This window comes from Nilaparvata lugens, chromosome 1, assembly GCF_014356525.2.
Source record: "Nilaparvata lugens isolate BPH chromosome 1, ASM1435652v1, whole genome shotgun sequence".
NCBI classification, from domain to species: Eukaryota; Metazoa; Arthropoda; class Insecta; order Hemiptera; family Delphacidae; genus Nilaparvata; species Nilaparvata lugens.
This window is the reverse complement of record NC_052504.1, coordinates 83,336,073-83,351,887: the sequence shown is the minus strand read 5'-3', so window position 1 is coordinate 83,351,887 and position 15,815 is coordinate 83,336,073. Positions and strand designations below refer to the sequence as shown.

The 15,815-nt window shown below is 33.4% G+C and overlaps 1 protein-coding gene across 7 annotated transcripts in view; it reads right to left on the bottom strand.

Annotated features, from left to right (window-relative positions):
- Positions 1 to 1,235: 1,235 nt before the first annotated feature.
- Positions 1,236 to 15,815, bottom strand: part of LOC111051359 (wiskott-Aldrich syndrome protein family member 1) — a 34,268-nt gene continuing 19,688 nt past the window's right edge. For 2 of the 7 annotated variants that reach the window (XM_039445465.1, XM_039445484.1), the window contains 5 exons: positions 14,234 to 14,439; positions 11,473 to 11,697; positions 7,355 to 7,703; positions 5,851 to 6,001; positions 1,236 to 4,061 (listed from right to left, as the gene is read on the bottom strand). In XM_039445465.1, the coding sequence (XP_039301399.1) occupies positions 3,883 to 4,061; positions 5,851 to 6,001; positions 7,355 to 7,703; positions 11,473 to 11,697; positions 14,234 to 14,439 (1,110 nt within the window). In that variant the 3' untranslated portion in view covers positions 1,236 to 3,882. The remainder of the gene's footprint in view (positions 4,062 to 5,850; positions 6,002 to 7,354; positions 7,704 to 11,472; positions 11,698 to 14,233; positions 14,440 to 15,815) is intronic. The other 5 variants (XM_039445489.1, XM_039445494.1, XM_039445471.1 and 2 more) reach the window with 4 other exon arrangements.

Genomic DNA, 15,815 nt, shown 5'->3' with positions numbered 1-15,815 from the left:
AAGTGATCTATTAGGACATTAACAAAAAATGATGACTGATGTACATAATTTTACATTTCTTAAACGAGCTATAACTTTTATAAGGAACATTTTTCCAATAAGTAGAAGCCCAATCAGACAAAATATAAAATTATGGGATGAAAATTTCCTAATATTTTGGCTTTGTATGGGAACAAATTCCTTAACAATGGATTTACAATGAAATGTTGTAGGACATTAATTATTGTAGGTCCATAGAATGAAAGTCAGATCGATATCTTGATTTGGAGCTGAGATATACGTGTTTTACGAAACCGTTCAAGTTTAGAACTATGGTTCCTGGGGGTAGCGAGCGGTGGAAAGATGAGGACTCTGCGGTTCCAGGTTATGCAGAATACTAACACTCTGCAAAATTCAGCTTTTCCTAATTTGTGCGCAAAACCCTGTTTTTGTCTTCATTTCCTCGGCTAGTACAAGAAAAAATTAGTAAACAGAAGTATTTGACAGATAAATTTATTTTTAAAATTTACATTGTACTGTACATATATATATTCTATAAATAGAAAGGTCGATGATACATTAATTCAGTTATAAATAAGACATACAATATATTAATTAGATAGATACATTCCATTTGTATGAATTCAATAATCAACAACAAAAGGGGTCATAAACAGTCAACGCAGAGAAAACTAAGATGAAATAGTTATAATAGATAATGTTTACTGAATCCCAATAGATTAAAATAAAAAATTATTAATTTGAAAAATGAGTTTTGATTCTCTACTAAATACTGCAACAGAATTTAATATAAGATGTTTTGAGCTTTTTACATCTCAATATAATAATTTATATAATTGATGAGTAAACCAAATATTACTCATTATTTCAGTTATTGTCAAAGAGATGTGATGTATGTTGGAATATATAGAAAATATTCAGTAATGAATAATAATTGACACAATAAATCTTGAGAATGCGAGTTGAAATTACGCAAGAAAGAAGGGAGATATATGAAACAAACAAAAAAATCAGTTGCTAAACAATATAGACGATTTTGAAAAATATTAGATTTCAGTAGGAAACAATTATTTAATTTTAAAATAAACATGTTGCGAATTTGAGGACTTGTCAAGATGACAGATTCTGAAATTGGAAAAAATGCCACAAAGATAGGTGCCCTCATAACTATTGCTGAAATTGATTTAAAAACTTCACTGGTAATCTTGATTAGTACTAGAAGTAAATGACCCCCATTGAATCGTACAGTTTATTCGATAAGACTTTTCATTTACAACAATTAAAAATGGAAGGTATTCTTTCTCTTTTCACTTATTTTGTGAAGTGAAGATTGAAATTTGTATAGAACTTATAAGAGAATAATCTTAATAAATTAACAACACGATAAAAGGGTAAAGGTATGCTTTGGTTTTTTCAAATATTACAAACTTTAAGCATGAAATACAATAAAACTTATTTCATAAAATAGTGTATTAGCTTTCAATACAAATCTACAATATAATTATTGAGATTATCGAATGTTAGATGTCGTAAGGATATCCATGTCTTCAAGCTAAACTTTAAAATTAGTATTGGATAGATAAATATTTAGAATAAAGAGAATCAACAATAACTATTATTGATCTTTTCAAAAGCTAGCTAACAACCCAAACCCCTCTCTTCATCAATTCATTTTATTATGAATTTGTTAACACCTAGACCTTGTAGTATCTAATGCAAACAAATAACGCAAAAGCATTCTACTCTTTAAACGTTTAACCAAATCGAAGAAGTCATGATATATTCAGGTAATGTGAAGTCTAATAAATCAAATTAGATTTTGGACAACCTTTTCTTTTGAAGAAAAGAACCAAGCTTCAAAGCCTCAATACTAATAATGCAGTTGAGCCGAATCCATGGAATCTACCTTAACTTTACATTCCCTATACGTTAATTATTTTTATTTACAGTATTTTAAAAATACAACGGGCAATATTCTAAGAAAAAGAATCCTGAACAGAAAATAATCATCAATGAGCAAAAAGACTCATTTGAAGCTATGTTGAAAAACGATTTTCACAAAAATTAGAGAATTTTTAAACATTTTATTGACTGCTATTTATTAATGTTTAGTAAGACGAAACACTTATAAGAAATTTCTAAATGCAGCACCTTTAACCAATAGAAAAGATTGATGGTTTGAGATACCAAAAGAAAAAAAAATACATAGTTTTTTCAATTACATAATAAATAGTTGATTTGATCTAGTAGACATTTTTCAATGATTCTTGCGTTCAAGTACTCTTTTTCTGTCATCCACTCCAGATCTTTACAATATAATACAACTATTTATATCAATATTGTTAAATACAGTATAAGAACGTATAAAATAATTACATTCTATGTGTTCCTTTTATGAGGTACATTTATTGATACTCATTAGTTAATTAGTAGACAGACATTTTTGAACTGCAATATTAAATTGTATTTTTTACCAGACTGGTAGAAAATTTCGCAAATATATTTTCACAATGAAATGGGCCATTCATTAGATTTTTGTAAAAATAACATTCCTCCAAGAAATCAACTACGGTAAGAAAAAATCTATTTCAGTATGCAATCCACCTGTATAACTACTATATTCATAAAATGAGATTCGTTTAAAATATTCAATTACAACTTTTTAATTCAATATTGAACTTGTTTTCCTCTGAAGATGCAGTACTACCCAAACAAAACGTTATCCATACAAGCATGAAATCCATCATTACAATACAAAAATTTTCTATAATTGATTGGAATATTCAAAAATCAAGTCAATAATTAATGAAAACTATAAAGTATAGATCAACCATGAGAATGGCTATGGATCTGAATATTCATCACTAAAATATTCTATACAGTTCACATTCATAAAATTTACAATAATTTTCAAATTCCATACAACACCTTTTCAAAAATACTATTAAAATATATAAAATGTATAACGTAGTTTATTAATTGAACGATATTCTAATGCCTATACATGCTGGGAAATATACGAATAATAAGCGTCTCATTGGAATAAATATATTTCTTAAAATAGATTTATAATTTTTTCAGCCAACACAGTACGCTAAACATTAAAATACTTAATACCTTTTAAGCAAAATTCCACTTTGGCAAGATAGATTTCAAACTTATAATAATGCCATTTTGATCATTTACTGCGCCAAATTATATTAGAACGACATATTAAGCTGCGTACAGACATTTGCGCCACGAACACGCGCATTTCGCTTTTCATCAGCTGATTATATCAGTATTTGTACAGAAACGGTAAGATACAGATTAATAAGCTTAGCATCAGCTGATGGAAAGCGAAATGCTCGTGTTCGTGGCGTAAAAGTGTACGCAGCTTCAAACAAACAATCTGAATTAATGAGACTTGAAATTGGAATAAAACCAGCTTACTGACCCCGTTCTTCAACTTACGGTACTACATCAATTACCATATTACTAGCATAAGAGATTCGTTCAAGACAAATTACAATTTTCAGTAACGGCTTTTTAAATATTGCTGACTATTACTTATCATCAGCAACTCACGAGTCATGCATTTGGTAGGATTATACAACTATCTCGAATATGACGGTTTAGAATGGATTAGGGAGTTAGCAAGATAGAATAATCCATCAACAGTAATTTATACATATACACACACACATACATACAATGTTAAATAAAGAAAGTCATTAGGTATGGAATGGTAATGTGGTTGGTCTATGGATAGTAGTCGATGATAGATTTGAGTAGTTTGGCGAATACTAGAGTGATGCAGACGACGAGTAGGGTGGTGACACTCCAGAGGAGGTAACAGGAGGGGGAGGAGGAGGATGAGGAGGAGGTGGGGAGGAGGTTGACTCATGCACTGGTCTCCTGTTCGCACCACCCTTCGCTGTCGTACTCGCTCTCCGAGGCTGAGTCCGAGTCTGAGAACTCCACAGCCACTCGCCGAGCCAAGATGGACGCCACGTCGTGGAACGCGTTCTGTCGCTCGCCTTCCTTCTGCTCGTTCTTCTCCACTTTACGCAGTTTTATGCCTGAAATCGATCATCACCGATTAGAACACACCTTTTCAATTAAATCTGTCAATAATCCGATGCACAAAAAGTAGTCCAGGCATGTAGGTGACATTTATTATTATTGATTTATTCCATCATTTAGAATTATACAACTTACAGGCTAGTAGGGCTTGTAAGTAACTTACGCCCAAAACGATTCCAATTCTAATTTATACAATTCTAATAGCTTATACAACAGTAAAAGCTAAAGGTTATGCGTCACTTAAAAATTCTTCAATTAAACACTCAATTTACAAACCATACACACAAAAATCATTTTCATTTAGAAAATACTTCATGAAATATACGACAAGTTTTGACTTTGGGGATCGATTAGTAGTTGGGAGGTGGACATACTGTTCCCTATCGTGTGGGGGTGTACGTATGGTAGAGGGGGAGGGTACAATTATTTGTTTTTTTCAATAACTGTTGAACCTAGAAAGAAATGCTTCATATATACATATTGCAGCTTACGGAATTCGTTACAACTTTAGTTCTTCTTAATTTTGTCGTTCACGTAATGTCTATGAAAATTTGGCTTGCAAAAAGTGTGCATCTCGTCAACGGACAGATGTGGTGAGTGTCAAAATAGCCAGGGAAATGCCTGAATTTTCATGAGTAGAATAGTAATTCCTGCATTCTATCAACAGGGCAGACAATATAGATAGAAAGGCCATTGGAGTTCTAGTTTTCAAGTCATCCTTCAATATGTAAATTGCATGTACTGTATCTCTTATAATTATTTTTTAGTAACTTGCTTAATACGATTGTAGATTGTAGTGGAGACTGTTTTGGGCTTAATGCCTGTAGTCAATGTTCTTTAAATAAATAAATAATTTACACTATTCATACTATTTATCATCTTTTAAAGACTTTATCATCATACGACTTTTAGTTGTATTGTGAAAGTTCGATTCTAGTATAATTTTTAAAGAGTTTTCTGTAGTTCTGTCTCTATTTCCCATGGCAAAGTTGTAAACTTAATGTAAATTTTTGGCTCTAAATTTAATAATTTTCAAATTTAGTGTTTTGTTCCGGTTTTGTATATGTTTGAACTTTTCAACATGAAAAACTTCATTCCGAAGTGAAAAGTGTAAATTCAAAAAGTATTGTGCTCACTATAACCTTAGTGTCCGGTTTCCCATTAGGGAACTTTAGACTCTATACGGCGAGGTGGAACTACCCTTGGGTCTCCCCACCATTGAAAGCCATACGCTGATAATAATAATAATCATCAATCAAAACTTTAAAGCGCTCTCCTGAAAAAATTATCATTTTAGCAGTTAGGGTACCACATCTGTGAACTATGTTTATGTTTTTGAAGGGACGGATTCAAAGATCCAAAGATTCAAAGAACCTTACACGTCAACCGAAGCTTATTGTGTGTCCCAAGTATGTTAGTTAGGCAAACCAATTCCTGTGTCCTTTACAAGGTTCAGGAGTTTTTCCCTCTACTAACATCCCAATCCTCACCTAGTTGCTTACAGCCAAACTGAGTCATTCGCAATCCAGTATGATATGCTTGGCAGTCTCTTCAGACTGATTGCAAAGCCTACATATCTGACTTTCATTTCTGAGTCCAATCGTGTGGAGATCTGTGAACTAACTAAGCCATCGAAATACTGATCTCATTTCTTCTCTTTGCGCAAGTTTAAAACGATTGGATATTCAGGTTTATTATGGAATGTTTCTGTTTACAATACCGATTTGAGAGTTGATCTTACTGAGAAGCTTGGATATTAAGGATTATTTGTCAATATTTGCTTACCATCACGTATTGCTTTGAGCAGGTCGCTACGCGGGTCGTACTGAGCAACTGGTGGATTGGCCGACTTGTTCCTTGCGCCCGCCGGAGCCACTACGTTATTCACTACTGTGTTTTCCAGCTGTTTCGTTTTAGGCGGCGACGTCGATATTATCTGAAAGTTATAGATAGCTCAAGTTAATCTAAAGTTGAAGTTGAGTTAATTTGAAAGTTATAGCTAGTTGAAGTAAAACTAACGTTTAATTTAATTATAGTTAATCTCAAATTTAGTTTCTTCAAGTTATAATTGGTATAGCCCTACCTCAACCAATCAATTTTCTCCTGCCTCCACGATATGAATTGTAATTCATTGTGAATAGAATTTGGTTTCTTGTCATTTAATAATTACGAGTCAAAACGATCAACTATTACTAGTGACTCGCTAAATATGGATAATCAATTTCTATCCAAATTTGGGAAAGGAACAGTTTTGGGCTTTAAGCCTGTTGTTCCTTTCCCATCATTCATAGTTGAGAATTATATTGTATTTATCAATGTATAAATAAATAATCACTTTAGAACAGAATATATGTAAAGAGAATGAAAGAAGAAAACAGATTCACTAGAATAACATATTTCTTCTACATGATAAATATCCAATTTATACATAAAATAACGCTAAGATTATACTACGCATAGATCTCTCAGATTGTAATCAGGAAGCCGTGAATTATTTTTCATTAGCCTACTCAAAACAATAGAATAACAACACAGTAATGTAATTGCGAAATCGCTTCCCGATTGTCAAAATCACCTAAATTTAAATTGGGATATGTTATAAATGAGTTTACCAAGTTAAATGTTGGTAAGGTGATGCAATGAGTAAAAATTTTATGAAATAAAAGGTATTGTATAAAAACTACACCATAAAGTTGTATTGTGTAAGTTCTGGGAACACGGTAAATTGTTCCATATGCTAAATTGTAACTAGCGGTAGAAGGTTCCATGTCCCATGGGAACCATTTTGACAGTAAATGTTCGTTTAATGATTTCCTCTTCATAGAATATATTTAAGAGTGATGACGTGGAAGAAGTGCACACTTCTCTAGAAGGTTAGTTTGTACAGCAGCCATTGTTTGTTTACGGAGCTAGTAAACGACCGCTTTGGTGGAAATCGACTTCAAGTGCGCACCAAAAGCTTGAAACAAAGATTTTGATTAAGTAGCGTTCCATGGGAACAAGAAGCATTGCACCAGTCACCTGACATGGAACAATCACTGGAACTGGAACAATTTACTTACAGTGTTCTCAGAAAGTAACCATTGAAAACATCACAATATTTAGTGTTTATGTTTCACCAAAATATAGTTGTGGGCCAAGTGGAAGAGGGGGCTGTTATTGCCTCAACTTCGCCCACAACACTTGCCATATTTAAATGTGAAAATAAAGGCATTATCTATCTATGTACATGTATGTATTTATATACGAATACATAATTTTTACTAAAATAACGAGAGACTAGTTGTACCTGTTTGACAGGTGACTTGACATCGCCATTGAGGAATGGCGGCGGAGGCGGTGAAGTGGGCCCGTTGGACATAGCCGTGGTGGGCGGTGGCGGCGGTGGAGGAGGCGGCGGCGGAGGTGGGGGTGGTGGAGGCGGCTCAGGCACCGGGGGCGGGGGCGGCAGCAGCGGAGGTGGTGGCTCGGGGCTGCGAGGCGGACTTGCGGCGGCCACCATTGGCGGAGAAGGTGGCAGCACTGGGGGCGGTGGTGTCTCTACCGGGGGCGGTGGTGGAGGCGGCAGCTGCTCTCGGCCGGCACTCATGCTGCGGCCCCGAGTTGGCGTGTTGTTGGCTGACGACGCTGTCGGCGTACTAGAAAAGCATGGCACACTTAGTAACTACTCGACAAAAACTTAATTACAAGAATTAGGTCGATTGAATAGAAGCTAGCAATTGCTAGTTCTAAGTAATTTTTAAGCAAATGCTAGGATTCGAGAGGTATAATCGTATTTGTTTAGCTAGAAAGCTAATGACTAGTTGCTAGTCACTAGATGCTAATCTTTATTCAATCGACCCATTGTTAAAAAAACTGGGCACCAATATATTTTTCAACATTCTTTTTGAGGAGGCCTATGGAAAATGTTTCTGGGAGAAAACTTCCGAGAGAATTCTATATTTTTCAGTACATATTATGTGGACATGGATTAAAAACAACCTGAATTTGAACTACAATTATAGAAAGAACAGTTATGGGTTAAGCATGTTGTTTTCATTACCATGATTTGTAAATTAGTATTTGAATGAGAGATTAATGAATTGGATTATTATGAAACTTGAGGAATTACAGTTGACAGTTTTGAATGTGTGTTTTAATAGTAAGAGATGGTTGAGAGTTTTTATTTTGTCATGACTATCATTTTGCAAATCAAATCCCTTTTTGAATAGTCTAGTGATTTTAATGCAATTTGAACTAATCTGAATGTGATGTTAGTTCCAAGGGATCCTATATTTTATGAATAATATGTCTGATGAACCAAAGGATTAGAGAGTTTATGGTAAAATGTTACTTAGTTATGATAAAATTGTAAGATTGCTTAATTAATCTTCCAAGTTTGAGGGACATGCTTTTTGGGGCACATTCTGTACACAAACCAAAGAAAGTGTTCTAAATGAAAATCACAGAGTTCAATCACAACCTAATTTTCTAAATTCACATAAATGCATAAAGTTTAGTAAACTATAAAGTGTATTACGAACATCGAAGTTTATTACGAGCATCAAATTGTGTTTGAACCAAAGAAGAGACTCTTTTTCAGGTTATCTTACTAGAGATTGATAATTTGATTTCCCATAGTTTTTAGACTGTTGTTTCAAATATGCAGAAACTTATGACCCGAGTGCAAAGAAATAACCATGCTATGACAGTTTTACATAAGCTATTCCATAAGTTGAAATTTTCTTTATTGAAAACTTTTCAAATTTCTCCGATGATTTTGAGCATGACTATGATAAATTATACAAATTTTGAGAATGAAGCTAAGCGTTTAAAAGCTAAAGGATGTGGAATATAGCATAAAATCTGGGTTTACGTTTGGTATGTATTTTATTTCTATGGCATGTATATTAACAGGGATAACATTTTCAAGCAGGTCAAAAATAGCAAACGATTTAGCAATTCATTTTACAGTTTTTTTTAGCAGCTGGTATGTCCAATTGTGAAGCAGTACATAATATTGGTCGATGTGAAAATGGGGTTTATTCTATTTTAACGAAATAAAGTGGAAATCGCATTCATTCATACATAATAAATCTCTGAAATAAGAGCTATTATTTTTTCTATAAGTCACAAGGAAAGTTTTCTGGTTGCAGAATTATCTATACACTACAATTCCATGGAAATTGATCGAGAATTATATTGATGGGGAGAAGATATCATGGAATTGCAATAGTGATTTGAAATGTACAAGTAGGCTACTAAAATACGTTGCAAAAATATCTTGATGAGGAATTCAAGTCATAAAATTGAATTGAATCAACTATTATTACAATGAACTAAAACCATAGTTTCAAATGAAATATTGCTCATAATGTTATTACTGTGGAACTCTACACAACATGAAAAAACTAGGATAACTAATACCTTTTTGCCTGCTAAAGGAGAAAGCCTATTCTAAAATAAGATGGTTAAAAATTATATCATTACACCCAAATAAATATTAAATTCACTGGAAGCGTTTATAAATATTTATGAAACATCCATACAATAAGTGCAGGAGTTAAAACGTGCAATTTATACATTCAGGATCATTAAACTTGTGATAACGAATAATATAATCAAGTGGATGAAAATAAAAACATCAAGCTAGCAATATCAAACAGACGGAGCACAACACGATCAAGTAGTGATTAAATACAGTTAGCATACCGTGAGTACATAGGTTAAGTTATTTATTCTAACTCTAGCCTTACCAGAATGAATTGAGCTGATAAGTTCGTATTTTCAACGGTGATATGGAGATTGGTGAATTGTGGCATTAGTTATTGCCGCCATAGCTGGAATTATAAGGCTATTTTTTTGGAGAGGATTTGCAGTTCTTTGTAGGGGATTTATTGAGAAGAAGAGATAGAGAAGCGATAGAAGTTTCATTGGCTTTATACACACTACACAATTCATCCAATATTGAGAAAACAACTTCTAAATTCACAAGAATAAAGATGAGTAGAAATTCCACCTGATGGAAATTACAATAGAATTCCTAGCTCAATTTCTATAATTCAAATCAATGAATTCAAATAAAATTACTCAATTCTAACAGTAAAAGTTCTTTTAATTCATATAAGAGATATTTTAAACTCATTTGAAATCAAACTGAAAAAAAATCTTTCATCAATCTAAGAAAACTTCACCCTCAAGGAACTTAAAAATTGATAAGTCTCTTTAAATGGAGAAACAGAGATAAGTAAACTTTGGACTATCAATGAAACTACTATCCCTTCCTCAAATTCGAAAGAATGAGGTCTGGAATGGACAGACAAGAAGAATTAAATCAATTGTTCATCAGACGAGGCTATTGAGAAGAGGATTACTAAGAGAGACCGCCAAGACATCAATCGTACACCAAATACTCAAACTAGTTCTGGAACAGTTTATAAACCTATCGAAACGTTCGAAGTCTATCGTGATAGGTGTACGAGTGATGTAGCGTTTTGACGCAACAAAGGCTTGGCGTGGACATCACAGACTTTGAAATGAGCCCATTTTTCATTTATTTGTAATTTGAGCTCAACTAAAAACTATAGTTTGTAATTCATGTTTGATCACATGTCATTCAGGTCACAACAACCACAAATGGTACTGAATTCATCGCTCAAAATAATATTACCTAACAAGTGATTTTTGACGAACGCTCAATAGAATATTAGCGAATTCTTGATATTACCTATAACTGAAAAATTATTGTGAAACTTGAAAAAGTTTACTCAGAGCCCGTAATCAGCCGTGAAGTTCCGAATAAAAAAGGCAAGTAGCTTGCTGATTGGGAGTACGGTATTATAGTTACATGTATTCAGTTATACATTTCCAACCCTAAAAACTTCGAATTATTGCTATGAAATTGAGTTCTCTGGCAACCTATGAATGATGGATGATAATAAAACAGAAATTTACAAAGTTTTATCTTCTCCATCAATTCAAGTAACACAAGCGACTCAAGCACAAATGTAATATTTTTTAGATCATTGTGCTTATTATTGTAATCATTTAAATCATTGGTATGAGAAGGATGAAATCCTAAGCGAAATGCCTATTTGTATCACTACTTTACAAAATACATTTGTAAAGCAATTAAATAACTTTTATTAAGTTTGAAGAGGTTCTCCTTCTATTCATACGTGAAGAGAAATTCTGAAACTAATTGAAGAATAAGTTTGGCTAGTATCCAGCTACTTTCACACCAATTAAGTTCTGAAGAAGTTCAACACTCGGTTTCGACGAAAGGCAAACTAAATGAGAAATGGTAAATGTAAGACCTTTTTTAGATGTAGATAAATTACACCGAACGTAGAATCCAATGGGCTCCAAGTGAAAGTCGGTGATGCCCGTCTCTCGGCTGGTAGGGAGGGAGTGGCTCGGGTAACATACCTGGTGGCCGATGTGCCGTTGCTAGGGGGCGCGGGGGGCGGGTGCGCCGGGCGCTGCGAGGTGGTGCGCCCAGAGATGCGCCCGCCATTCGGACTGGTGTAGGTGACACTGCCGCTGCCATAGATGCCGTACAACGACTGGTCGTCACCGTGGTGGTGATTGTGCTGCTGATGGTGGTGGCTAGTAAATACACTGTCGTCGTAATGCGACATCGGGTAGTTTTGTCTAGAAAAGAGCGTCATTGTTCTTCGTCTAAAAGCAGAGCCACCGCAACAACAAGGCCACCACCCCCATTCAAACAAACATCAACAACTCAAAACCTCACAACATACTACTTACGCTCTTCCAGTCTTACCAACACAGCATTTGCTGATGCAAATATTGCATCATGTATCTTCCAATCTTACCAACACAACATTCGCTGTGCCAGTATTGTAAATGCATCATGTACGTGTAATTATATTTTTGTAACATTGAGATAAACAAAATAATACTGTGAATACTGTCCAAACAAATTAAACTTGACAAAAAGAAACTTTTGAGTTCTGTGTCTACGGTTAAAAGCGAGGTACGCACTACAATAAAAATGTCTACATGTGATGATGTAAATTATAAATGTTAATTAAAAATAATGTACTAAAAAGCCAGATTTGGCACAGTAAATTCTTGAACCAATCAATGACTGAACCGAACCACGTACGCTACTGAATCCTAGAAAGAGCACAACATCAATATTGATTGAAATGTTTGTTCTAATGAGTAGGTCTATTATCATGTTCAAATAATAGATAAAAAATGAATTGACAGAAGAAGAAAGTAAGTCGATTTCAAATTCTAATCAATCTCTTTGAAGTTCAACCCCAATTTTATTAAAAGAGTGAAGTGTTGATTGAAATTTTATGAGAATCAGGATTATTAAAAGTTTTAATTACAGTCTTCAGTTTTAATTACTAGATGCAATAAAAGTAAATTCATATTTAGACTTTATTATGACGAATTCATTATTTACCAAGTATTATGATCCTGTTGAATCTTGATCAATGAAGGTAGCATGTAGTTGAAGACTATCATGGGTTTAAGCAATTATCATTACTTTTATATTGAATAGAAAACAATACATTGAATTGCTTATTGTTGAATGAACAAATAATATTGTGCAAACGAGTTCCCACCAATTAATAGAGGTTGCGACTAAAGAGACCTCCCATTATCATTATGCCCCAGGTTATATCATTAAATTAATAAAATATCAATCCCATTCAAATTAAAATATACCATCTACACAAGAAGATAGCAGATAGTTTCAAACTTTTCTTCGACACAATCACAAAGCATATCGAGATTACATAGATCAATGGGCATACAGACATACTTTACAGAAGCAACATCTATACATGCATAGCTGGACGACAATGATCACAAAAGCTCAACAATATAAACAAGAATATTTTATAGATACATCAATATGCACACATTTACGCATAATACGTCGTAACATAATTTGAGAAAAAAGTTCAAATAGACTACAAGCCAACATTAATGAGAACTTTACACGTGGAGATTTGAAATCATGCTACAGTAGAAACTCAACTTCCAAACATCATAATATTCAAACATTTATTAGCTTTGGAATGAGAAAATAAATTAATCAATAACTATTTATCAAGCTTCATCCCTGGAGTGATAATTATATCCCTCAAAACTTCATGGAAAATGTGGTGATCTTCCTCAATTCTATTCTAAATTTTTTGATATCATGAGTTTTTTGAAAAAATCAAGTACCTGATCAATAGAAAAATTTTCCATTACATATTATTCAATTATAAAAACAATTTCTAGAAAAACTGGTAAGGTTATCGCTTAACGGAAAATTGAAGTTTATTAATTTCAAACCGAGAATCTAATCGTCTAAACATCAACTTTTGTAGAAGAGTCCAAGATATCCAAAATCTCGGTAGTCCAATTAATTCAATAAAATTTACTCTAGAAACAGAGATGTTGTGAGATTGAAAGATATGTTGTCAGTTCCTCATATTATGTTTCAATTGAACAACAAAATTTGTTTATATAAACTATGCTGAACCTGACATCTCTTTCAGTTCATCTTGATTCAATTCAATTAACTAGATTAATCCAATCAATTCCAATAACATATTGCAATGAGTTGGTCTATTGATTAATAAAGTTGATCAGTTCAAACAAACACTTAGGCTCGGTTGCACAAAAGCCTGTTAAATTCGAACCGTGATTGATGCCACGAGAAACAATCAGAGAGTATTCATTCCAAAGAAGCTGTCTCTGATTTGTTCTCGTGACCAATCATGATTAAAATTCAACAGCACTTGTGCAACTGGGCCTTAAAATGACAATACTACTTGTTTGGGAATTTTTGAAATATCACACTACTTGCAAAGAATAATCCGTCTCATATTTTACCTTCAGCCTTGGTAAAATAATCCCGATATTTTCAGCGGAGATAACAAGTTCGAATAAAATACGTTAACCCTAAGTTGGTTAAGTAAAACTTGGTATCTTTTGTGGAGATGATTAGTTCAAACAAACACTATGATAAAATACGTTAACCCTAAGTTCATTAGGTAAAATAGAACTTGATATCTTTTGTGGAGATTATTAGTTCAAACAAACACTGTGATAGAATACGTCAACCTTACTCGTTTCTGAACTACGTGAGTGATACGATGGTTCAAATAAACAAAGAGGAACGGTGAGAACAGTGAAGTGAATAATGTACAAGACTGACCGGTAGACCGTTTCGGGACTATGCACGTTGCGCGGACTGTAGATGCCGCCTGCGTCAACCTGCTCTGTCGGATAGGAGCGTCGCAGCTCGATGCTGTTGGGTCGCGACGGCCGGCCGTCTATCATCACCACGCCCATCGACGGGTCGTCCGCCAAAATGCTGCTACTGTACACTGGTGGTTGTTGTTGATGTTGCTGCTGCTGCTGCTAACACAAAACAACATTTCCAAATTCAAATCAGTTTTAAATCGGTATTCGTCATTCATTTTTCAACATGAAATAGTACCTTTCCCAACAACAATTAAAAATAATCTTAACCATAACCTTGTAAAACTAAGTTTCTACTGTATATAAATAAGATTTTTAAATTTTAAAGTGCTTATTATGAATAAAAATATTCAAACTCAAAATAATCATAACAAAATAATTCATATATTGTATTCTAATCTCTCATGAAAAATTGATTTTAAAAATCTTGAGAAACATTTCAACTGTACAAAACAAGCGATTGAGTTTTGTTTTCTCGAAAACAAAGTAAAATTGGATGAAAATAACTGTACCAGGGTCTCTTTTCTGTTAAGGGCTACATGAAAATAGCATGAATGTCCGAAACTTGTGATAAAATAATTCACTGTACAAAACAAGCAATTTAGTTTTGTTCTGTTTTCTCGGAAACTAAGTAAAATTGGATGAAAATAGCTATACAAGGGTCTCTTTTCTGTTTAGGGCTACATGAAAATGGCATGAATTTCCAAAACATGTGATAAAATAATTCAAAAAGGGTAATGAGATTTGTATTTCTATATCTATACCAGGGTGTAAATATCGTGGATATCATTCAAAACAAATTATGAATAGAAAAGTTGACAGTGATGGAGTCTTGAGAAATGGAAGAGGATGCAAGAAAAGATTTGTTTTGGGCTCTTCTAGAAAAGTCCTGTTTGTGGGTTATATGTTCCTTTGGTTCTGAGGTCCAGATATTTCATAATAAAAATACATTTTAAAAATGTTTTCTTGATTCGTCATCAAAATATAGTTGAATGTACACTCTAACAATTTATTTAATAGTAAGTTCCTCTTCAATAAGGAAAGCACACTTTTCCGTATAAATAGAAACGGGGAAGTGATATTTATAATAATAATAAAGAGAAGTGAAATATTGATAAATAATTTGGATGTTTGAGGTAATTTTTATGAGCAGAGTATTTAAAAAAAAAATCATTGGAAAACTCTTACCACACCACAATTTCCCATTATCATTTCCAATCATTTCATGGCAAGAAGTATGATAAGGAGAGCCATTTTTTGCTTCTCCTAACAACAATATTTCTGAATGATATAATAATTTTATTACATTAAATTCTATTACACGTATTTCAATGTTAACTTCACACTTGACTCTTCTTCCTTGACACTTGAATAAGAAACACTTGTTTTGATAACAGACTATTGGTGCTACAAGAGAAAAGAGTGAATTTAATGCATCTACTGAACCTCAGTAACTTGTCGCCCCACATAATTTAAAAATACTGTGTTGTGGTTAGTGAAATCACATTGGACGCTTTTCAATAATCATTTATTCA